A 26,310-nucleotide genomic window follows, 5' to 3' on the forward strand; every position below is an offset into this window, starting at 1 on the left:
TAGAGGAGTTATATAAAACGTATATTTTTATTTTGTATATTTAAAAATCATATTAGAAATGACAGGGGGTCAAACCAATATGACGGGTTTTAAAATCGCTTTGTCAAAATTACATACAATAGTCACAATGAATAAACATAAAATTCATAGTACATAAAATAATGGAATATATTAACAAAAGCATACAAATAATCACATCAAAAATAAAACAAGCATAAGAACTCGACGCCCGTTTCGGCAGGGGACCGCCTTCTTCAGGAGACACAATTTTAATTCAAAGGTGGACTTCTATCCATGCAGCAAAAACACCCAAGGGGGGGGGTCTCCATACAAACGTGATGTGTATATGGAATGGGTAATAGTAGTGGGATTCCTTATGATTCCATGAACGAAGGATACATATTGCTGACGAAGTTATTCATTAAATAAACACTTGATAACCATGTTCGAGGTGTCCCAGACAACAGGTACCGTAAAAACACTATAGCTAGAGCCTACATTAGATGGTAGACTTGACGCTTGAAACAAGGTCGCTGTTGATGGCACCTTGTCTCGTTGGAAGTTTAACAGGCTCTTGGTGTATCTTAAAACGAAGTAGTGCCTGTGTTCAATGAAATTTGGAATGGTGGCTTTAAAATCGCGCCTTGTGATGTGGAAATATAAAACACTCGTAATGGAGTTGAATGCTGGCGGACAGCAAGATGTAGCTGCTTCGTCTTCCGGTGTGTAGGGGCTCGTCCTCCCTGGCGATACAATGTCTGCGACTCTGGTCCTGGGCTCAGGACCATCAGAATTGCGTGATCGCAAATCCTCTGGCCGCAGAATTGAACATGCATGCAGTATTAGGTCGATCAAGAGTAGAGTCTCCATCCGGAAGTGGACCTTCACTTTTCAGGATATGGAGGTTTCCTCCGTCGGACCAGTTTGCCACTCACAAGAACACACAGGGAGCAGCATTCTGCAGCCCCCAGTATCCGATGTTAGGAATGTTTGGCGGGAGAGATGTGTTTGTTAGATTTGGGAACTCAGCTTCTTTACACATTTCTTCCCATATCCTTCACTCCTCGAGTTCTGAAGATTCGCCAGGCCCAAGTCATATTGATCACCTCTGATTGGCCGTGAAGCATGTGGTACACAGACCTCCTTCACCTCTCATCACACCCTCCGCTCTCTCTCAGGGCAGACCTTAAGCAGTTGCTGGTTCTACACCCCCACCTACAGAGGCTGCATCTCCATGCTTGGAGATTGAACGGGGCAACCTGAGCTCTCTCCTACTGGATGTTTTTTATATTGTCAGCCAGAAGACACTCCATCAAGTCATTTTATTCTGGTAGGTGGGTCGTTCGTTAAATGGCGTGGAGAGATCAATTGATCCTTTGCAGGTCCATTTAGCCAATGTTCTGAGTTTCTCTTTCCCCAACACAACAGGGTTGTGCAGTACCTACAGTTAAAGGCTACTTGACTTCGTCAGACTTTGTTTACCAGAAAAACCCTCATCGTTTACATCTCCCCAATTATGAGATTTATTAAAGGTCTCACAAATAGGTTTCCTCCCACTCCCTTTATCATGCCTCAGTGGAATTTGGTTCATTGTCGGAGAGACTTCATCGCCTGGACCCTAATAGGGTGGTCAGCTTGCACTTGGACAAAACAAAGGACTTCAGCTTGGACGATCAACTCTTAATCGGATACGAGAGCAAGATGAAGGGCAACGCTATCTACAAAAGAACACGCCTTGGCCAATGAGCCTCAATAAGGTATTCGCACACCTACTAGAGCCAAGTCTTTTTTTCAGCTAGAGGTGTCCCCGTGGTATGCATCTGCAAGGCTGCAACTTGAAGCTCCCTCCACACTTCAGGGAAGCACTATTGCTTAGATTAGAGGTGAAGAGGGATGTCCATTTTGCACATTCTGGCTTGCAGGATTTTTTGGTATAGGCAGGCATTCTCCACCGGGAGTAAGACTGCTTGGAGAGTCATTATCCATCGGAAGAATAAGTTACTTACCTTCGGTAACAATTTTCCTGGTGGATACAGTATCTGCCTGTAAATTTCTCACTGACCCATCCACCTCCCCGACTGCTTATACCAAAAAATAATCAATTTATATATTTTGTGATTTGTTGTTGGAATCATGAGATGCTTGGCACTAGGAACTGTCTATGATGAAGAATTTCCAGTTTTGACTGTTTGCATACATTGTACATTTGTGAAAATGTTGGTTCACCAGCTCACCTCGAAGGCACGGAAACATTTTCTGAACCCACGACACACTGAGTTGTGTTTCGGAGCAGTTCTATTGTGACGTCCTCATCGACGAGGGAGAGCTGAAAAAAGTTTGTGGAATGCTGCGCATTGGGATAGTTCAAAAGATGAGTAATCCACAGGCAGATACTGTATCAACCAGAAAAAGCATTACCAGAGGTAACTTTTTCATATATGAAAAATGAGTATTTCATGAGATGAAGATGTTGTTCCAAACTGCAGGTGCCAGGTAGTGCAGACCTTGCTGTCAAGACCAGCAGAAGAGCTAGTAAGCAGTAGAAGCAGCACTCATATCTGGAGCTAGCATCTTCGCATCCATGCCCTCTGCTGGTATCGGACACTAGGTATTACACAGTAATTCAGCCCAGGTGGAAATAGAGGGGCATTTGGACCATCACCTGCTCCTGTGGATATTGCATAACACAGGTATTCCTGACAGACTTCCTGCAGGCATTCCTTCCATCACTTTGTGTTTGATATACTACCGTTGAGTGGCAAGGGTATGCCCAGAGTGGGTACTGTACTCACTGTGCCACTGGAACCAAGCTCCAATCAGGGAGCAGCGTTACTTTAATTCATTATGTTCCAGTTCTCTGAAGGTCTGGCCTGGCAGTACAGGACCTATTGAAGAAGAGCAGATTGATTGGCAAATAGATCAGTCCAATCTAAAGTGCCATGGTGGGCAAAAGAATGGGTGAAGTACTACCCCAAGTGATTGCCAACCAGGACAGGCCATAGTCCTCTGCCCACTTTAATGGCGCACCACACCATGGGCACCCTTAAAATCTGGGACCTCACATAATTGGAGATAATTTAGTGTGCGCGCAGAGGCCCAAATCTAAGAGTTCTACAAGCAGTCAAGCACATGGGGCAAGGAACAGGACCATATACCATGCAGGGGACATTCCTGTCCCAAAAGAAAACAGTTAGCAGAGAACATTTCTGGACACTCGCAGATGTCAGATTAATTCACAACATGGTAATCTAGAAGCAATTCTTGCTGCAAAACTTTAACACAAGGAAGAAACCAAGAGATTGAGCACAATTAAGGGTTCTGCGATTTGGCCTGGAAATTATTCTGAAACAACTTTAATCTAGAGGGAGAATGTTGCTGCTACAATTAGTGTCAGGAAGAGTCAAAACACGACTGACTAACATGCATGAGTTTGCTTTTTAAGCAGTTGAATGTATAAAAGTTTTATTCGAGAAGATGTTTAAATTAACCACTGTTACAATTATACTTTACAAGGCTTTAAGAGGACACTTTAAAGCCTACAGCTAAATGCACTTTTAAGTTTGTCTGAATGTCGAAATAAGTACTGACACGTACATAACTTATTTCCTTTAGAAACTAGATTGAAATCAAATACAAAGTTAAATACCAAAATAAGACAACAGAAGCAAATAGCATAGAAGTTCCTGGCATAGAACAAAATTGTTTCTACCAAAAGCTGTGAAATTGAGCCTTTACCCCAACAACCATATGCATCTGCTGCCTACCCATTAAAATGTAAAATATTTTTATGAAGTACAAAAAACAGCTCCAAAAAGGCAATTTATTTGCAGGTGCCAACATTTCATGAAAATAGTTTTTTTAATATAAGGCTTCATTTTCTTTTTTTACTGAAAAGGCAAGAAAAAATGCTTCACTTCCCAACCTCTTACTTCCCCTCCTCCATAAGCCAAAGGCACTACAGAGGGAGAGCTCCATGTGCAAATTAGCAAAAACAATCCTTTGGGAAGCTCCTCAGTTTTATCGTTTCATATTTTGCTTTACAATTCATATTCCACAAAGAAAAAAATATACTAAAATTAGTATTCAGAAACAATTGTTTACGGCCCAAAATAAAAATATGTACAACACAATAGTATGCAATATGCAAAAGCTTAGCGTTGCTGTTGGCAACTTCTATACCCCCCCCCCCCCCCCCAACCCTATTCACATGTTCACCTCTACTAAAACACAATTACATCACTAAGCCTGTTAGTTTGAAAGGAACAATTATAATTTGAAAATTTTGGTGAAGGGGCTCCATTCATTCAATGCTGGGTTATACATTTCAATGGAATTCAGGAACTCATTGCCATCAAATCCTCCAACTGCATACACAGTATTTCCCAGTGCTATGACTCCTGCATTGCTTCTTGGAGAAGTCATGCTTGCCATCATCTTCCACTCATTCTTGGCAGGATCGTATGCCTCCACACAACAAAGAGCGTGTGTGCCATCAAAGCCTCCAACAACAAACATTTTTCCTACAGAGGATAAAGGAAAAAGAAAAAAAATCTTTGTAAAGCATATACATAACTGAAGAAAAAGTATCAAACTGGTTACCTGCAAATGATTGTTATACTAGCAGTCTCTGGCAACTGGTTGCCCAATTGAAATATGCAAGCCCAGATGAGATCACTATAACCTTAACTATCAATTTGTTGTGAGAACATGCATGCCTGCCACAGACTTACATTACTCCCATATGTTGCTTTCTACATACCAAGAACAGATGCTTACTGGGTAACTAACATCCATTTGAAGCATGTGAGCTACAGCTCACATGCTTTGCATTGACTATATAGCAGTAAACGTGGTGGCTAACCTGTAGCAGGTGCCTGAAATATAGTTTTACGTAATGCTTAGCCTACATTTGCCTGTGGTCTTGCTAACATATCTACACAATAGTGTTTAATGAATGTGTGCAGTGTAGACCATGTTGCTGCCTTACAAATATCAGCCTAGCAGTTGCATGAAGACTCTCGCTGTTAATGATTGGTTGGATTTGTAATAGTGTGGCCTAAATATTGTGTATTCTAGCTACATTGGGAGTGGCTGGAGCTTTGATAGTGTTGAGGGAAGCTCCCAGATAAGATTGCACTTGTGCCTGGAACAGGTGAAACTGAATTTATTGTAAAACCTAACTGGTGAAGTAGGTGCACTGTTGTCTGAGTGTGTAGAATACAGTTCTGGTAAGTGTCTGCTTTGACAAGCCAGTCTCCCAGGTAAGAGAAGAAAACAAGTTACTTACCTGTAACTTTAGTTCTCCAGTATTGGAATCTTTCATAGATTCATATGCCTGAATCATTCCCAGTCGTCGAGACGGGAATCTCCGGTATATAAAAAAAGCAGTGCAGCAAACTGAAAAGAGGCCTAGGCCCATTTCACCTTTGCAGACCATAGCCTTTGGTTCAGGGAAAAGTTTGGCCCTTTTTTACATAACAATCAAAGCTCCTCACCCTCTAGAACACTCCTGAGAGAACTTTCTGCCCCTCAGATTTTTCGTGCACTTGTGCAATACACTTCCTGTGCTAAATCAGAGGTGAGCCTCTCAGGGGAGGAGGGTGGGTGCATGTGAATCTATGAAAGATTCCAATACTGGAGAACTAAAGTTACAGTTAAATAACTTGTTTTCTTACTCCAGTATTGGAACTTTCATAGATTCACATGCCTGAATAAGAATAGCGAGCAGTGAAAAAACAAAGCACATTTTTCTGATAAATTACATAATCATGCAATACCATTAGCAAATAAAGCATACTCTCATATATAAATATACATACTTCTATAAAATGTGGCTTTGTAAACAAGAGAACTTATGGATGGAGGGATGCAAAAAAGGCTCACCGTTACTGGATGATATTCCGCAGTACCGCCTTATCAGATTTTGCAGCTGCCTCCAGGCAGTAGTGCCTGGTGAAGGTGTGCGTAGATGCCCAGGTTGCTGCTCTGCAGATATCCTGGATTGGCACTCCTCCAAATAATGCAGTGGATGCGGCCACTGCCCTCGTGGAATGAGCATGGACTCGTGCATTCAAAGGCTTTCCAGCAGCTTGATGACCGTAGACAATTGCACTGGAAATCCATCTGGCAATTCACTTCTTTGACAGCAGGAAACCTTTCCTGGGTGCGCTGAAGGCGACAAACAACTGGGAAGACCTGCGAAACGCCTTAGTTTCTTTCAAGTAAAATTTCATACATCTCTGAACGTTCAGAGAGTGTAATACTCTTTCTGCCGCTGTTGATGGATGCGGAAAGAAACGCTTCAGCACCAATGGTTCGTTCAAATGAATATCAGTTGGCGCCTTTGGAATGAACTTCGGGTTTGTCCTGAGAATCATCTTATCCTCTTGAAATTGCAAGAAAGGCTCCTGAATCATGAGCGCCTGTAGTTCACCTACTCTTCTCGCTAAGTCAACGCAATGAGAAGAGCCACTTTCCAGGACAAGAACTTCAGGTCTGCCCTGTGTATCGGTTCAAATGGTGGCTTTATCAATTGAGAGAGTACAATATTTAGTTTCCATAATTGTGGTGGAGGCTTTACTGGTAAAAAGACTGATTCCTTTCATCGATTGTTTGATAATCCTTGAGGACCATAAAGATGGGCCTGACTTAAGAGGATGAACATTAAGTCTCTCACACCACAGACAGAACCTCTTCCATTTCATCCTGTAAGTTCTGTTGGTACTCTCCGCTCTGGCCTTGGACAGGATGTCCTTACATTCCTGTGAGATTTTCAGATGGCTAAACTCAGTGCTCAGGAGAAAGGGTGCTAATCGCAAGGATTTCGGGTCCGGATGGCGCACCTGCCCCTTGGACATTGTCAGAAGCGATGGAATCATGCGCAACCAAATTGGACGGTCTTCCGACAGTAGCTGCAGTTCCATGAACCAGTGTTGTCTGGGCCACCACAGGGCTACTAGGATCAGTCTGCACGTCTCTTTCTTGATCTTCACCAGTACGCGGGGGAGAAGAGGAATTGGAGGAAAACCGTAGGTAAAGATGCCGGACCATGCCATGGAAAAAGCATTGCCCCAAGATCCTCTCTGGGGAAGCCAACTTGAGAAGTACTGGCATTTTCTGTTTTCCCTTGTAGCGAAGAGGTCCATCGGTGTTCCCCATCTCCGAAAGACGCTGTCCAGGATTTCCTGGTTTAGCTCCCATTCATGGCAGGACGATTTTAGCCTGCTGAGTGTATCCGCTTTGATGTTTTGATCCCCGGGAGGTGTTCTGCTGTCAATGATATTTCCTGCTGAATAGCCCATTCCCAAATCTCCTGGGCTTCCTGAGACAGGGAGAGATCTTGTTCCCCTTGCTTGTTTACATAATGCATCGCCGTGGTGCGGTCTGTTCTTACTAACACGGGCGCACCTTTTATCCTTGGCAGAAAAGCCAGTAATGCCAAGCAGATCGCCCTGAGCTCCAGCAGATTTATATGCAATTGCTGCTCCTCTGCTTTCCAACGGCCGCGGACCTGAAGGAAAGCTCCCCATCCTTCTAATGATGCATCCGTCGTTACCTCTAGCAGAGCGGCACTTGCTAGAAACGACAGTCCTGGAGACACGTTTGACTTTTGCGTCCACCACTCTGCTGCCTGTCGCATCACTGGTGTCACCCTTATTACATCGAAGGATCCCTCCGCCTGACGCCATTGGAGATCGATCTGTTCCTGCCATTGTCTCATCCTTAGCCTGCAGCAAGGTACCAGTGGAATACAAGAGGACATTGTGCCCAGCAAGGATTTGTACCTGCGGACTGAAAGACTTTCTTCTTCTCAAGTCTTGAAAGAGGGACATAATACTCAGTTGTCTTTCCTCGGAAGGAAACGCTTTGTTGCATTCCGTGTCCAATATTGCTCCCAGAAATGTGATTACTCTTGCTGGGTAGAGGTTCGACTTTCTCTCGTTTAAAGTCAATCCTAAATCGGCAAATAAGTCTATGCAAGCTTGCGTTGACACTTTGGCTTGTGTCTTTGAAGTTGCTTCGACTAACCAGTCATCGAGGTAAGGAAATATTTGATGTTTTTGCTTTCTCAACACAGCCGCCACTGGAGCCAGGCATTTCGTGAAAACCCTTGGCGCTGACTTCAAGCCGAATGGCAGTACCTTGAATTGGTAATGTCTTCCGGCTACCCAGAACCAAAGGTACTGCCTGTGTGCAGGCTGCATCGGCACGTGGAAATACGAGTCTTGTAGGTTCAATGTGGTCATATGATCCCCTGGGTTTAAGAACGGAAGGATGTCCTGTAGAGATACCATCCTGAAAGATTGTTTCAGGAGATAGGTTTTTAAGGATCTGAGATCCAGGATGGGGCGCCACTGGAGCTTGTTTTTCTTGATAAGAAAAAAACAGGAGTAAAACCCCCTGTTTTCCTGGGATTTCGGTACCGGTTCTATTGCTCCCTTTCGGAGCATTGTCCGAATCTCCTGCCGGAGTTGATGCAGATGATTGGCTCTCTTGTGCATCGGTGGAGTACAAGGGGGTGTCTGAATAAATTCGAGGGTGTGACCGAATTGAACTATTTTGAGGACCCATTGGTCCGTTGTTATTTTCCGCCAATTGTGTAGATAGTGAGCAATCTTTCCACCCAGGGGAGCATCTGACAGAGCCGGAAGATGGAGGTGGTCATTGCCTACAGGTGGTCCTTTCCTCGGCCACCACGTCCTCTAGGAGCTGATTTTGTGTATCCTCCTGACTGAAGCTGGTTATATTGCTGACGGAACGGCTGTGATGGAACGGCTGTGATGAGGACTGATAAGAAGACTAATATCTCCCCTGTTGGTATCCTTCTCTGTACGAGGACGGTTCTCTACCCCTGGAGCCACGAAAAGGGGTTTTCCTGTACTGCAGAGTTCCCAGAGACTTTGCCGTATCAGTATCCTTCTTGATACTTTCCAGCGTGTCATCTACATGTTTTCCAAATAATTCTTCTCCATTGAAAGGGAGGTCTAAGATTTTGTTCTGCACCTCCGGTCTAAATGCTGTTGCTCGCAGCCAACCTTGCCTGCGCAGGACCGCCGCTCCTCCCAAGGATCTAAATGCTGTGGTCGCTATATCCATAGCGCAGTCTATGACTTCAGCCGAAGCCCTCTCTCCTTCCATGAGAATTTTCTTTGCCTCCTGCTTCTCTGGATCTGGCACCAGGTTAACATATGGAGACAGGTCGCACCACATCTGCCTGTGATACCTCCCCAATATAGCCAGGGCATTAGCGGCTCTTACCAGCAGAGCTGACATTAAAGAAAAACGCTTCCCTGCGTTATCCAACCTTCTGCCCTCCTTGTCTGGAGGTGTTGCAATCGGAGCAGATGGCTTCCTGGATTTGTTGTGCTGCCTGCGAGATAACAGAATCCGGTTTGGGATGACCCGCAAGGCAAGATGGAGCATCGACCGGTGCTTTATACTTTTTAACCAGTGTGGCCAGAACTGGTGTTACCGTCGATGGCGTCTCCATGACCTTCAATCCTTCCTTCCAGATATGAGACACTATAGGCAAAGATCGTACAGATCTCTGATACGAATCTTTTAAGTCATATAGAAAACATTCCGTCTTCTCCTCTGTCATGGTCAGTGCAAACCTTAGTGGCTCTCTCCATTAAATTATAAAATCCACCTATGTCCTCCGGTGAAGAGTCCACTGGTCTCTGCGGAGGAGTCGCAGGTGATGGGGCGATATAGTCATGCCATTCTGCACTTGTGTCCGCAATTTCACCATCTTCCTGTTCCTTATCCGTGGTGTGGTGGTGGGGACCTAACAGTAGGTTCCGGCACAATTTCTCTTCTACGAATCGGAACGAGCGTTGACGCGGAGCAGACTCTACGGCCTGTGGAGTGACTGGAGTCGCTGGGTATCTTCTTCTATAATCCTCCCAACATTCCTTGGAGATCCATCAACAAAGAGGATGGGACACTGGTCATCTGTTCTCGTTGTTGCAGATATCGGTGTTGTTCCTGGGGTTGCTCTTGATAACCCCCATATTCTTCCACCGAATCGTCTTCCTGGTACTTGACCTGTAATTGCGAAGGGCTACTGGCAATACCATACTACTCATCTTCCTCCGAATGTTCCTCTTCCAGTAAGTGAGACGGTAGCAATGGGGAGACCTTGCTTGGAGATGTAACCTCCGGTGTAATAGGTTTTTTCCCCCAGGCACCAACCTTTTTTCTGGTGTTTTTTTCATAGTCGACGAGCCAGTCGACTAGATTCCCATCGCCGTCGTCGACCAAGTCATCGGCGTCGACGTTGTAGTGACAGTCAACGCTGTCCTAGTCGACACTGCTGTCGACAGTCCTCGTCGACGGTGAAACAGTCGACGATCTAGTAGTCGACGGTGAAATCATAGACCCTTTTCTCACCATGATTCAGAAAAGGGGGTGGTGATGGACAGAGTATCTGAATTAAACAGAACACTCCTACCCAGTCAAGAGATCAGGGCTTGAACCAAACTACCAAGCCAATTCTTATACTGGGAAGGAAACAAGCTTCCTGGGACCGGTTTCTCACTGAATCGTTTTGTCCACCATAAGCGTGGAAGGGTATGCTCAGACATGAGTCCCTTGCTCACTGCACCATCAGGATTCAAGCAGGTCGGGCCGGCGACGGCTGAAATGCCAGAAACCGGTCCCCAGAAGCTTGTCTCCTTTCTGGTGAGAAATTGGCTTGGTAGTTTAGTCTGCCCTGTTCCCATGATGCACTGGGCCAGGGACAGACTGATTTGCATATAGCCAGGTTCTGAGCTGGGATGGTGCAGTGAGCTAAATAACGGTGATGGATCAAGCCCTGATCTTTGGACTGGGTAAGAGTGGTCTGCTTAATTCAGACACTCTGTTCATCACCACCCCCTTTTCTGAATCACTTTTTTTTACCAGCCTTCTCCGTCGACGGCGGAGGTGTTTTAGTCGTCGATGGTCCTTTTAGTCGACGGAGTTGAAAACTCCTCAGAAGGCGCAGAAGAAGATAGTTTGATGGTAATCTTGACCTTCTGAGGCAACTGGTGGATTTGAGGTGGCTTTTGCTCCTTTCACCTCACCAGCAGATCCCTTCTTCCCCTTAGGTGAGACTGAAGGGGATTTTGAGGGACTGCGCCCTGAAGACCCTTCTCAGGTCTTTCCCCTGAGGAATGTGTCTGAGGAGATCTACTTCTCTTCTGAGATCTTAGACGCCACAGATTCCTCCTCACTCTCACTTGAGAGGATTGCCTTCCTGGCTTTGAAAGATCGTGAGGGAAGGCTACTGATCTGGCTTCAGAAAGTCAATGTCTTATTTGAAAAGGTACGACATCTTACAATCTACTGCCTTATAATCTGGATAGAGACAGTAGATGCAGTCCTTGTGAGGCTCCTCTGTAAACAACCTCTTCTTGGAGCAGGTTGAACAAGCTCTAAATAATCCTTTTTTCTCTCAGACATGGTTGATGTAGAAACCTAAAAATCCAAGTCAAAATACTGTAGAAGTAAAGAGTTTGAGCAGAGCTCAAAGGAGACTCCCTTGCACAACGTGCGGTAGAAAAATCTGAGGGGCAGAAGGTTCTATCAGAAGTGTTCTAGAGGGTGAGGAGCTCTGATTGGTTCAGGGAAAAGTTTGGACCTTTTTTACATAACAAAGGCTATGGGTTGCAAAAGGGAAATGGGCCTAGGCCTCTTTTCAGTTTGCTACACTACTAAGCACTGCCTTTTTATATACTGGAGACTCCCGTCTAGACGACGGGGAATGATTCAGGCATGTGAATCTATGAAAGTTCTAATACTGGAGTAAGACATTTAATACATGGTCTTCTAAGATGAGCAGCTACTACTGCAAGACATTTGGTGAACACTGGGGGCTGCGGTGATGCGAAATAGGCAAACATTACTAGTTCTAGGTATCACTAACCTGAGGTATTTGTATGAGCGGAATAAATCTGAATATGAAAGTAGACATCCTTTAGATCTAGAGTAGACAAGGACACCTTGCTGTAAAAGGGGGAAGTACTTGAAGAGTCACCATGTTTAAGTGCTCTGACAATATGCATTTGTTTAACTGTGAGATGTAGAATAGGTCTCAAGGAGCCGTCCTTTTTGTATGAGCAAGTAAAGGGAATAAACCCCTGACACTTGGTACCTAAGTGGGACTAGTTCTATAGCCGCTTTAGTGTAATACAGATTGCACTTCTTGTGCAAGCAAGTGCTGGTGGTTTGGTGATATTTTGTGTAATGAGATAGGAGGAGGAATATTTGGAGGATTGTTAAGCTCCAGGCAATAACCATATTGACAATAACCATATTGGATAATTACAAACACCCATTTATCTGTTATTGATTTCCAAATGGGGAGAAAGTTTTGAAATCTTCCACAGACAGGTGTGGAATAGTCAGGGAAGTGATGGGAAGTCACTGCTTGAGGAAGGGGCAAGTGCGAGGGATGTTTTTACCTCTACCCCTGGGACTGATCTCTAGAAAGTCACATCCTCTGAAAGCTTGTGCTTGGATGGTGTTTTGGCATGGATATACCTTGTGTCAGGGTGAATATACAGCAGTCTGTTTTAGATCCAGTTTAGGAGGTACCGTGTCTAAGGTTGGATCTGGTTGTGTTGTAGGCAAGTTTTTGCTTTGACGCTGAAGCTTTCGGAGTGGAGCCGGAATGTCCTTTCGACTCCAGAGGGATTTTTCTTAATTTTCCGTTCTGAACCAAATCTTGGATTTCGAGCTGGAAGATTTTGGCTCGAAGTGGGCTTTGGTAGACTCAGTCCTGAGCCAGAAGGCTTTTCAGAAGGTTTTGGCGCAGAGCCATGAGGCAAGCCTCTTCTCATTGCGGACCTTGGCCTTGAGGCGGAGGTGACGCCGAAGCCTTAGATATCGAACCGTGAAAGGAGAAAAAGCATTTGAAAACAATACTGTTTAGGTAGAGAGAGTACGCAGAGTGTGAACCAGAGGACTGATTACGGAGCGCAGCAATACCAGCCAAACCAGATAAAAAAAAAACAATCGAACAATGAAGTTGATGCCCATGCGCACTATCACCTACCTCATGACTGGAAAAGACTTAGAAGAAAAACAAAGTGCAAACATCCGGATCCAACACTAGATGGCAGGAGTATGCAAAGCATGTGATCCACAGCTCACATGCCTTGACCATACATACACATGTGCGCACACAAACCTTATAGAAACAAAAAAGGCTAAACATGCCCAAATTACATTTAAGTCTTCACTTAAAAACCATCTCAGTTCGTTATCACAGCCTTAATTTGAAAGTAAAATGCAAGGGAAAGAGGCATTGTTTGGCTATAGGCTGCATTTAAAGCATAACAGAAACCAGCACCTTGCTGTTAAGACCTCACAGGGCCCCCTCTATCCCATCATGCCCCACAGGTGAGTTGGGTCAGGTCTTGTTAAGACCTCACAGGGCCCCCTCTATCCCATCATGCCCCACAGGTGAGTTGGGTCGGGTCTTTTTACGATGACGAACAGTATACGGATGTATAAGCTACTGCATGAAAGATTTGTCCGGTGATGAGGGAGGGTTGCTTATGACAGATTCCCCTGGAGGAGAATTGCTAGTCCATCCCACATAGCTGCAGACAAATGCAGAACATTCAAAAGCATGTTACAATTATCGAAAAAGATTCCTTAAAGAGGCCTGCTCTACTTGAGTATCTGTCTCCGAGTCTAGACAGTAAGGTTTGATCAAAGTGTGTACAAGTTGCAGATTTGCAAATCTTGGAAGTGGGTACATTTCTTGTTCAAGCAGCTGCTCCCACCTTGCCCCTATTAGAACGGACCTTAGGCCCAGCTGGTAAGTGTTTTCTGGTTAACTCCTAAGAAAACACAATTTAGGGGACTATCCACCTACAGATGTCTGCTTTAAGGAATCTATGCCTGATCTCATCATACCAAGAGTTAACGAATAAGATGGTCAGATTGCCTAACCTTTAACGAGTACTTGTTTTAGGTTTTAGAAATGCAAAGCCATCCCCGGTGGAGGGATTAGGGAAGTATGTTGGTAAAAAAAAACAGTTTGGTTTATGTGAAAATTAGAAGCCACCATGGGAAGGAAACTAGGTTGAGTTCTCAAGACCACCCTTTCAGCATGAAATACTGTATAGGAGTCTTCAGCACACAGACTGGATCTCACCAACTCTAGGTGCTTATTTAATAGCTACTAGAAAAGCAGCTTTTACATGAAGTGCTGTAAAAAACCTGCATATACTTAAAGGTAGGACCATTAGTTTCAAAATATCAATATTTAGTTCCCTAGAGGGTAGTAGGGTATCATACAGGAGGAAATACCTTCTTTAGCCCTTCTAAAAAATCTTTGCCCACAAGCATTTGAAAGAAATATCCGCATGGAAGACTTCCTCTCAGCAGTAATGGCTGCCAGATGTACAATATAGAGGAAAACTGCACACCAGACTTTGCTAAATGTAGGGCTTTGGCAGCAATCGCGGAAGAGGCGGGGTTGTCGCTTTTTTCTTATGCTGATGACACCCAGATCATTTTTTTCCCTGTCGGGGAACAAATACCTCGACTTTCAACCCTTCAACCCCACATCTTCGGTGATTGCTTTCAAAGGTTGTACATGTATGTTAAACATAAGAGGACTTAAAATTGATCCTTGCAGTACCCCATACGGAGAGGAGTAGACCTTTGAGGAAGCTTAACATTTGAAATGTCAGTCTAGTAAAAAAAATAAAAAAATAAAACCACAGCCAGCCAAGTGCAGATCGAGGACAGCCAGCCAAGTGCAGATCCTGAAATGGCCAGAGATTGTAAGGATTCAATTAATACAGTATGAGAAACCGTATCAAATGCGGTACTTCGGTCTAATATAAGGACCAAACGTAGTCGGAACATTTCGGTAACACCAAGAAGGGTTGTCTGTTGAGAAAGCCGGACTGAGAAGGATGTAAAAAAAAAAAAATTAGGAGATTCAATAAGCGTGGTCAGTTGTGAGTTTATACGCTTTTCCAAAATTTTGGAAAACGCAGAAAGCAAAGAAATGGGCCTAAAGTTAGATGGCTGGGTGGGGGTCAGCATTTGCTTTTTTTTAATAGTGGGAGGACCATAGCATGTTTTCAATCAGGCAGTACCATGGCCTCTTGAAGCGAGGCATTAAGTAATTCCATAACAATTCTCAAAGATGGCTGTTCGAATTGCAGGAGTACAGAGGCCAGGAGAATATCACAGGGAGTGCCTGATTTAATATGCTGGCAATTTTTTTTTTTTTTAAAGAGTTAATGTTATGAGGTGCCCACTTCTCTAGATTTATAAGAGGTTAGGCAACAATAGTTGACTTAGAAGAGGAAGTGGACTGAGTATGTGCCTTTGAACTAGTGTCAAATGTATTTGCTCCACTTTATTTATGAAAAAATTAGCATGAGTTTTACATGGTTATTAATCCAAAACAGGAGAGCTAGGCTGGGTGTCAGAGCCTGCTAATTTCTTGACCATAGAAAACCAAGTGCGAGAGCAATTCTGAGCCCTCGAAATAGTAGAGGAAACATGCTCTGCTCGAGCTAGTTTGCATAAAACGTGATTTTTGACAGCAGTTTTATATGAGAGTTTAGATGTGGGGGGAGTAATTCTTCCTCCAACATCTTTCCATGACTTTGCATCTACTTTTTTCAATTGCTCTGTATACCAAAGAGCATTGGGGCAGTTGAATTTTTTTCACAGTGTTAGACAGTCATTTGTTGCGTTAGAAATCAAATTATAAATAATTTCCGAAGATTATAGTGATATAAAATCAATGTTAGGGGCATTGTTGGACAGAATTTGATTAAATGTTTGTCCATCTTACCCCAGTTTATGGACTGAAGTTGTGTACCAGGTATCGGTGGTCTGACCAGCATAAGGGGAGGGCAGGCGGGCATTTAATATGAAATAGATTAGAGAAGATGGAATCCAATAAGTGGCCAGCTGTATGCGTTGGACCACTATTACAAAGTATTAAATTCATTGAAGACAAGTCTGCAACCAAAGCACTTCATTATCAAATGGAGATTTAAATCACCCAAGACTGTAAAGTTAACCAATTTGAGTATATGTGGAGCAATCAAATCTGGGAGTGAAGACGCTTAAAGACCAACCGGTCTTGGGAGGGGGGGCGATAGATCAATACCTCAGACAGAGTAAACTAGACAGTCAAAGTAAGTTTAAAAAGGGCAGCCTCACAATCAACAAGAGAAAAATCCTCAAATTTACAAGAATATTTTTTTTTAATGAATGCACTGCCTCCTTCCCCAAAGGGGTCTCTACAACCCAGGGGTCTCTGCACCACTGGTGCAGCTATTCTGGAACAATGAGGACCAACCTGGACTTGTACACTGTAGTTATAAGCAGAGTTGGGGGGAAGCGCGTAAAAAAATTCTCTGACCAATCAGAAAGGCATTCCCCTCCAACCCTAAACGAGAGAACCTGGACATGGAATCTAGGCATTTTGACGTTTTAGTCTGCAAACAAGTCTATTTGCGGATGAACCCATTCTCTGAAAATCATGACTATTCTGCATGACGTCATGCAAGACCTCTTTTAAGAAGTTGAGATGTCTCTGAGTGTTTTGTACTCCTAGCAGGTGGATGGCGGAGTTTGCTAAGTTCCTGGCAATTAGCCAGTTCCAAATGTCCTGCGCTTACGGGGATAGGGCTGGGACCGGGAGAGAGCTTTTAGTTATGGATAGACAGAAGGACTTGACGGATAGAAGGACCGCCCCAGCATGTTCATGTGATACTGCTGTTCCTTGTCCGATCACAGTCAGAGTTTGCAGGAGGCCCATGTTAGCACCCAATCCCTGGAGGGAGGTATCTGAGGAGTATGGAGGGTCCTGCTGGACAGAAACTACTACCAGCAGGTTCCAATGTTGAGACCACCCTGGTAGCAATTGTATCGCACCATGTGAGAGTCAGCCTGTTGTCCCAGCGGTCTAAGACCACTTATTTTCTAGAGACCGTTTTAGAGGTCTCATGTGCAACCTGACATTGGGGACGATGAAAATGCAAGAGCCTATCTACCCCAGAGGAGAAGCCACCCGTCAATGGATGCCGCACGTGCAGGAGATTTTAACACAGACTATGGATAATCTCTCCCCCTACGGATACACTCTAGAATCTCGTCTTTAAGGTAGCCACAGGGTTTGGGTTGATGTTTAATTTTCTTGAAATTGACCTGAAATCTAGACTTTGCAGGGTCTTGATGCAAACATTATGGCTTTCCGTTTGTGAAAGGGAGTGGCTTTTTATGAAACAGTCGTCCAAGTAGGGATAGAATAATATTCTCTTCCTCCTGAAGGATGCGGCCATTAAGGCCATGTATTTCGAGAACGTACAAGGTGCTCACCTCAGGCCGAACTGTAGTACTTTATGCTGCAGTGTTTGGATGCCATTTTGAAGCGCAGAAACTTTCAGTGGAGGTCGGAACGTGGACGTAGACATCCGTGTAGGTCAATGAGACCCATCCAGTCCCTCAGATGCAGTTGGGGGTAGATCTGGTGAAGGGCAAGCATCCTGAACGTATCTTCGCGTAGGAACTCAAAATCCAGAATAGACCTAAATTTGCAATTGACCTTTTTCCTCACCAGGAAATTGAAGAGTAAACTGCCTGTTTCTTTGGGAAAGTAGGATCTCCTCGATTGCCTCCTTTCGGAGCAGACTGGAGACTGTTTTGCAGGAGGATTTGACATGTTTTTGGAGGTGGGACAGAGGGAGGAGGGGACTTTAATTGAAGTGAGTCACCATTTTGAACAAAAAAAAGGCGTACTTGTCACTTGTTATGGAGCGCCACGCGTCCAGGTGTTTGATATACTTCCCTCCACCACCGGAGCAGGTAACGGAGAATGGGGAAGGGCTCCTTGCTTGGCTGGTGTTTTGAAAGAGGATGCAGGTGGACTCTGCTCCTCGTCCCGAGCTGGTCTGTGGGGATGATAATGAGTTAGGGCTGGTGTTGCTATTGTGGGACCTAGTGAAGGGTTTGAACCCTTTATTGATAGGGACACCTATTGTATGGTCTGTATCTTCACCGAGGCCCACAGCTTTGAACACATTTAGTTTAGCTTTTAACTTGTCCATTTCATTGTCCACACGTGAACCAAAACAGTGAGTTGCCAGTAAACGGACGGTTGAGAATCCTATGTTGGGCCTCAGGTTTCAGAGATGTGAGGCAAAGCCAGGAAAACCTAGCACAGATGCCATGGGAGTATCCATGTGCAGCTAGGTCGGATGCATCCTCGGCTGCACTAATGACCTGGTTGGAGATTAGTCCGCCCTACTGGAGGATTAATTAAAAAGTCCTGCCCCTTTTCCTTTGGGACTCTTCCCAGAAAAGCTATCAAAGTGGCCCATCGTACCTCCCTGACAAAGTAGAAGGGCTGGCCACCTTTATGAAAAGAGCGGATTTGGAGCATCTTTTCACAGTGTCGATCTGCTTACTGTCTTGAGGCACTGAAGAAGAGGTAACTGTGCGTTTTTCGAGCAGCCCTTATGAGGGAGTCTGGTGGTGCATCAGTCTTCAGGAATACCGGGTCCGGAGCCTTCTATTTAAGAACCAGAGTTGGTGCAGCTCTAAGAGAAGCCTGCATCAGGAAAAGTTGCATCACTGGTTCTAGCAGACCTGGGACCAGAGGTAGGAGTGGTCTAAATGCTGCTCTGTGATGCAGCATTTCAATGATTAAGAGGACAATGCAGTATGCGCTGGAATGTCCATGTTCAATTTAGACGTACCTCTAATTAACACATTGTGTAAATGTGATTAAGTCATCCATCAGAGTAACGCTTGCAGGCCGTGTCTGATAGGGTCTGAATAATTTGAGGAACAAGAAGTGGTGGACACGGAAGGTGTTCTACGCCCAATATGGTGCTTTCTGGACCAGTAAACTCCTTGAGATCAGGAAGTAGACCTGGTTCTTGTGGACTGAGATCTTGACCTACGCCTCTGCTAAGTCCTGGACCAAGATTAATGCTTCTGCAGGGTCCTAGACATTTATCTATACCTCTGCGGGATCTTGGACTTTCGTGGAAACTACATGGAAAAGTGCATGTCTCTTTGGAAGCGTAGATGGTGAATCTGGAGAGAATGCCAGAGGTGGAGTGCCTTTTAGTAATGGCATACGACACTGGATGGGGAGTAGTTCTGAATAGTCGGACCTGGGAGTCGGAGGGTCATACCACTTGCACACACTTTCCAGCTAACGTGGAGAGATTCACAGGTGGTTCATCTGGTGCTGGAGATCCTGGCTCGACTGATCCTGAAGGCAAAATCCGCAAATCCGATGAGTGCGAATGGCATATTGATGTCAATTTCATCTTATATGTGGACGTAGATCGTGACCTCTTGATGCTTTGATTTAGCCAGTACCTCGAGGGGCCTCTTTCACCGCCAAAGAGTACCTCAAACCCTTCAAAAGCGCACTTCAACGTTGCTGGCTAGTATTGTTCAGCGCCAATGGAGCTGCTGGCAAATGCCTGAACGTCTATCTTGATGCAGTCGTCTGATGCTTCGATGACTGATGTTGCGTTGAGAAGCCGGTGAATGTCTTGGCTGCTACCTTGTTGACAGCTGCTTCAACAACACTGAAGTGGACAGAGCGTTGGTGTTTCACATTTACTTTAGTAAATCTTTCTCCGTGTGCCGACTTTTCATAAGAGGAGGGATCTTTGAAGGAGGGTTGGGACCCCAAGGCTACTTGAAGATCCTGTCTTTCCATTCTTAAAGGCCATGCAGCCTTATCTGCTCTTGGTCCTAGAGTTCTTTTGAAAAACTTCTGACAATAGTTGCCAGTTTTTGACGAGGAGAAGCAGGAAGACAAGTAATACACACTGTGTGGATCAGTCTGCCTTTTTTTTCCACCACTAGGGCACTTCACAAACAGTGAAATGGCATAATGTGACAAAAAAAAGTCCGAATAGTCCAAACTACTCGAGGTGCAAAAAACAGTTGGATAGAAAACTGTACAAAATGGAGAAAAAAAACTGCACAGCTCAGTGCGCCAGGATCCTTCAAATAAAACCTGTGATTACACTTTATAGTTTTTTTTTCAGTTTAGAGAAATATTTAGTGGAAACGTTTTTAAATGAAAACTCACTAAGTTGGGCATGGAAGAGATGGGGAGAACATTTTAAGTACTACGTACATTAAGTAGATGTTTTTTCTTAATATGTGCTCCGGGGTCCCTGCATGTAGGAAGGACTATTCAATGCTAAAGACTTGATCAGAATCCCTTGGAAGAGAAGTATCAATACTTTTTCTGAAATAAAGGCGGATACCAGCCATATGTAGTATGGGTAAAATAGGCTGCTTACCTGCAACTTGTTCACTAGTATGGATATCCTTTCATAGATTTTTTTTATTGTACCTGGTCACTGATCTGACTGGTATTCTGGCCACTAAAACTGCAGCTACTGTAATAGATCACCGAGTTTACCGTTACACTTTAAAAAAAAAACACAATACATTAAAAGACCTTCTGGCAATGTAACATTGCGTATATTCAGTATTGTGGTAGCAACAGATGTTGGGCGCTTGCCTAAACAAAAGGCCAATCCCAGAATCTGTGGGTAGCCATGCATTTACCGATTTTTGTTTAAAGCGATTTCTTCTGATCAATGGAGGTTTGGTCAAATCTCCCGAGCCCACTTTCCATTAGTCCGCAGATGCAACAGAGGCCCTAAACAGGACCAATCTATCAGTTTCCCAGTTTTTTGGGAAAGGGTATTGACGTGCATTGCAGCAATGCACGTCCATACCCTTGCTTGACCTCCGAATTCAGTCTATGCTACGGTTCTCTTAACTATGATGGAAGAATTATGGGGCATGCAAGATCACCTTTTTTCTCAGCTTAATAAGCAAATTGTTTGTATGCTCCTGCCTGCTTGCATAGCTTATTTTACCTTCAGCCAAATATTTGCAGATGTGCAACAAAGGGGCAATAGCCTGGGACAACAGGTCTGGTCGAGTAGGGAATTATAAAAGTCCTCCGAGAAAGGGTAAGGTCGCAGATTTCATGCAAATAGAATACCTGTGGAGCAGATCATAGTGAACATTTTGTACCATCTCGGAGTATTCAGGCCCACAGGGCTTCTTCAAGGCCTTAAGCTCATTCCTGGATACAGGAGGATTAGGTCAGCAGAAGTGCAAATGCCATCCCAGGCCTTCAAAGACCACAGGGAGCTCAGGTGGGACTGGTGGTTAGTAACTGGCTGTGGAGGTGCTTCGATCTCTTGACATGATATGGCCGGAGGGAGATTTTTAACAATGTAGAGGTATCTCAAGAGGGGACAGCAGGACTAATCTTCACATGCATACAAGACTGGCTACAGGTTAGGAGGGAGGAGTCTTATTCACTATGGTCCTCGCAAGTGGCCAAGAAATGCCCTTTGAAAATCGCAGCAGTCAATATTAGGGAGGACGGAAAGAAAGATCACAAAAATTAGAAGTCTAGGCTTTAAGAAAACAAACAGAATTTTTTAAGTTTGGTTGATATTGATGCATTCTGAAGTGCGGAACCATGTGGAGTTTCAGAATAAAGTGGCTTTTGAAAGCAAGACACTTGAAAACGAGCAAAGATAGTGTTAGGGTTCCCAAACAAGCCAACTTGGAGATAGTTTTTTGTTGTAGTGGGATTACTCTTCATTCTTGGGCCAGCAGCTTTCTGCAATGTTAAAGAGCCAGCCTTCATGGATGGTAACACTATCATAGTATATATGGGTGACCCTTCCAAAACCCAATTATGAAGGAAGCTGATCCATAATGTGGTACAGTAAACTGTCCGCCAAAGGTTTTGTGCTATCTACTTGTCCCAAGAACATACACATGAAAACTTGTCCTTGACCCCAAACAATATATCCTGAGAGTCGGGCTATAGGAAGTACACACTCCTGTGGAGGTCCATATAATTATCCTGAATAAGGTGAAGGGTCCATATAATTATCCTGAACAAGGTGAAGGGGCCCGCTGACATCTTCCAAATCCATACGGATCGGTAAAAGGGTGGAGACAAAGGTATAGCGAAATATGCACGGAAGTCTTTAAGGCCACTATCACCACTGAACAGATAGTTAACATTACTGCGCTCATTAGGCCAAAATGAACAGCCTTTTATCTACCAGCAAATAGTGTTGTATTCCACCTGCATGTGATCACGGAGCTTGGATAGTGATGCTGCTCTGGTCCAGTGGGAATAGGAGTCTGTGGGATTTGGGTCTATAGCTGCTCTGATGTACAGAAAAAGCATGCTAGCAAGAGCACCTGCTTTAAAATTCCACAACCACAACAGTCAGTCAAATGTGGACTATTTAACCTTTGGATGTGCCACTCCCCGCCGAGAGATTTTGCCAGCAGTGGGTGAGGGCTTGTGCCATGCACTGGATAAAGAAACCCATCATTCAACTGAACAAGAACAAAGTTAAAATGGTATGTATATGTATCCAGTCTACAGTTGTCCCCCCCCCCCTTCTTGCAGGGGTGAATGCTGGGTGTTTTAACCTTACCCACTTCTACCTCTGGGCACCGCCGAATGTGGACCAAAGCTTCAAAAAGTTAACATACTGGAATGCTCTGGCTCTCCTGATCTCAAAACATATTTTGTTGGTATGATCCATGCACCAATAGTACAAAGCATGCTTGAAAGAGGAAGGAGTAGTTTGTCCTGTAACTCCAGTTCTGTAGTAGGGGTATCTCTTGATGAAGTGAATTTATCAATTGGCGTTTAAAGGTCGATTCTTGCATAAAGTGGTAGTCAATAAAGTTAATATGCTAATAGTATTCAGTTTGCAGTAGATCGACATACCACGTTATCTAATCTGAAGCCGAGAGTTTACCCCTCGTATTGGCCTCATCAATGGAATACCTTGTGGCAAATTAGACCTGGCTATTGACATTTCAAATTTTCTGATTGAACAGATCTTGAACCTTCTTTTTATGTAGACCGTACTACTTCCAGGCAGGCAGTTTCCCCAAAGGTCATACTTCATTACCCAGTTTCAGCAGTGCATTAATTGCTTACCATCAAAAACTGCTACGCCTGCTCCTCGTCTGGCTACGTTCATCGGTGCAATGAGTGTCCAAGTATTGTTCTCTGGATTGTAGCGTTCCACAGTATTAAGGCAGTTCCAGGACTCTGCGCCACCAATGATGTACAAATACCCACCCAGTTCACATACTGCCGACTGATGTCGTCCTGAGGAACAAGAGTGGTTTTATAGTTTTGTATTATGTACACTGCAACAATTTAACAGAACAAAATGTGGCACTAAATTTGAAAATTCGGCCACTCGGAACAAACTGTTCCATAAATGAAAGGAAACCTATAGATGCTCTTTGAAAGTAAAATGAAACAAAATAGTTGTTTCCTTTGATAAGATACTAAAATAAAATTGAATCGTGTACCAGAACTCTGAAATTGTAACAAACTTTTACTTGGGCTAAAGAAACACTGCAGACATGAAGTAAAAAGTTAAAAAATGAGTCAACTTACTAATGTTAAGTGGAGCACAACCGGTCCATGATCGAGATACTGGATCAAACACATCGCAGTTCTTCAGTCCTTTCTGGCCATATGGATCAGAGCCACCAATGATGTACAACTTTCCTTTTAAAGCACACACTCCTACAATAAAGAAGCATTTCATTATCTCTGGTCACATTACTGTTACCAAAAGATCTTTCTGCTGAGAATTTGTTGGGTCATTAACCTGTATTTGGTATAGTAGTCCGGAGTCAACAGGGCAGCTTTGCAGTTCAGAAGAGAGCATTGGCTTTACGGAAATTGACATGCTATCTATATTACAGGAAGACTACATTTATGTGATGGCCAAACGTACCGCACCAAACCGGGGAACTGAATACTAAAGGGATTTTAGAAATGCACAAAAGGGCAACTTCCAATATTGTGAGCTATCCAAAACTTCTGCAGCACGAGGGTAAGCACAGTCAAAGCCCAACCTAAACCAGAACCTGAAGCAGGAGTGCATTTCTAAATAGATACTTCTCACTCACATCGCAATCCAGGGATCGCGGAGCAAACATGTAAGATGCCAATGTTGCTACATGACATACTCATTGCGTATTGTGACAAACTAATAGACTTTAGACCTCTGAAACAAATGTGCAACACCAACCCTGTAGATGCCTGGATAGATAATGGACAGCCCCATTCAATGCATCTTCAAATGCAGTTGACTGCATGATTCAAGGAACCAACAATAAATTCAGTAAAAGTTATAAGTACAATTGCTCATCAGCATGTCTCTATGTATAGCATGAATTTTAAAGTAGCCTCGTGCTATTTTGTATATAAAAAACGGACTTTGCCGATTAATTGATGGCAAACTAAAATGAACAGTGATTTTAGGTGTTTAGCAAGAATGTAAAATTAAGGCAGTGATTAAAGCGGCGACAAAGCAAAAGTCCGGCAGCAGATTCAGTTAACACTAGACTACAACCTAGCTCAATAAATAAAAACTAGCTAGGCGCGAAAATTCTCACCTGCGTTGCAGCGATTGGTTCTCAGCTCTGGAACTGGAGTCCAATCATCTGCATTTGGATCATACATTTCTCCACAACTCAAGTCATCGGACTGGCCATTTGATCCACCTGCCACATACAACTGCCCCTAAAAATAAATAAAAAGACACGGTTTAACTATTGCTCCATTCAAAACATTTTGCAGTTTTTATTGGTGAACATTGCAGAACATAGGGGTGCCACATTTATTATTAAAATTAGGTCACTAATTCTTAATGCCAACGAAAGAGTGGCATTTAGCCACAAAAACAATGTCTAAAACATGTAACGAGCCCTCCCCAACCCCCCGCATGAGAAGTTGAGTCCCATGATCTATCAATCTGGTTAGTGTGTCTGATAATGTGAGCAGCTGTGGCTAGGCTGGTTGCATATTAAACAAATTGTAACTGTAGTACATGTGAGTATAACAGCATCCGTAAAAGCTCAATACTGCTGCCAGATGTGGAAATGCACTTTTCTTAAATAAAAGGATCAGAAAAGATTAGTCAGGCTCCAACCACAAAAAAGGTACTCCGTCTTTACATTTACTCATTCCAACCGTGCACTTAGATTGAAAGTAAGTAGATTTAAAAAGTGGGAATACAGCGGAGGAAGACTTCTGATAAAGTTCCTTTCTAATCTTAAATGGAAGTCAGAGTGCCCCTCCGCTCACAGGCGTTCTATTTGTCCTGGCCAAGCATATTCTTTAGTATCTAATGGTGTTCACATCAGCATGTGCCATCCATAGTGGTGGCTTTGCACTCTTCAGGCTTTAGAGTAGAAAGCAGCAAGCGAACAGAGGGTCTTCCCTGAATTGTTTTTGGACCCACTAGACTATTTTAGCATTACTGCAATCCAATGACTACAGAAAGCCAATGTGCATGTTGATACCCATCAGATTTACCTAAAGAACGTTTGCTAGGAAGTCTGTTGTGGTGCTTTTCCTCTTCTAGTGTGCACGGACAGCATTAGTCAATTTTTCTGTAGGCAAATACCACAGTATTAGTCAATTTTTCTGTAGGCTAATACCAATCTAGTGCTCATCTCGCTACAGCAGTGTAGTGTGCGAGATGCTGTAGAATGGGAGTACTGATGCACAAAATACACGTTATAGCGTGTATGATGGAAAATGGGTTAACCCTGGTGGCATTACACAGTCAGGAAGATTAAACCCAAACTAGAGCTCTACAGAGGATGCATTTAATTGTGCTAGCAAATGCCTCTCATCACCCAACCACGAGCAATTTCAAAAAGACCCATCCCAACTACAACACACAATAGATATTCGGAGGCAACACTTGTGAGTAAAGCCTGACAGATTTAGTAGGTTTACCCACTCTGAACACTGAGGCGCCAATGTTCAGTGCAAGTTCTCAAACATAAAAACATGTAAAATTACATAGCTAACCCGATTGACATATTTAACTTGCCTATATGTCTATTACATGGACTACAAGTTAAATGTCACTAGTGGACTGCTGCGCAATCACTAAGAGAAAAGTGAAACCAGGACTGCCACTACAGCCGACTGTGTAGTTTGAACTGCAAATTTGACCTGGCAACACCTTTTAGCAGGTCAAAACCTTCCTTTTAATACTGGGAAGTTAACCTTAAGCTAGGTCCTAAATGCCTATAGGGCAGGGTTGCATGGCGTTTAAAAAAGTTTGATTGTCCACTGCCATGACATGCGAAACTTAACACATCTAAGTAGTTTTTCATTGTGGGAAGACTGGTTTTAACATACAAAAGTGCTGGTTTAAATTAAAACACCTAATGTATAACTGGTTAGCTAGACCGAGGATT

The 26,310-nt window shown here is 43.7% G+C and overlaps 1 protein-coding gene across 1 annotated transcript in view; it reads right to left on the reverse strand.

Moving 5' to 3' along the window:
- Nucleotides 1-3,429: 3,429 nt before the first annotated feature.
- Nucleotides 3,430-26,310, reverse strand: part of IVNS1ABP (influenza virus NS1A binding protein) — a 55,852-nt gene continuing 32,971 nt past the window's right edge. The window contains exons 12-15 of the mRNA XM_086956018.1: nucleotides 24,490-24,616; nucleotides 23,480-23,611; nucleotides 23,009-23,182; nucleotides 3,430-4,520 (exon numbers count right to left, since the gene is read on the reverse strand). Coding sequence (XP_086812144.1) covers nucleotides 4,267-4,520; nucleotides 23,009-23,182; nucleotides 23,480-23,611; nucleotides 24,490-24,616 — 687 coding nt within the window. The 3' untranslated portion in view covers nucleotides 3,430-4,266. The remainder of the gene's footprint in view (nucleotides 4,521-23,008; nucleotides 23,183-23,479; nucleotides 23,612-24,489; nucleotides 24,617-26,310) is intronic.

Source organism: Lissotriton vulgaris, chromosome 1_1 (genome assembly GCF_964263255.1).
Source record: "Lissotriton vulgaris chromosome 1_1, aLisVul1.2, whole genome shotgun sequence".
Lineage (NCBI taxonomy): Eukaryota > Metazoa > Chordata > Amphibia > Caudata > Salamandridae > Lissotriton > Lissotriton vulgaris.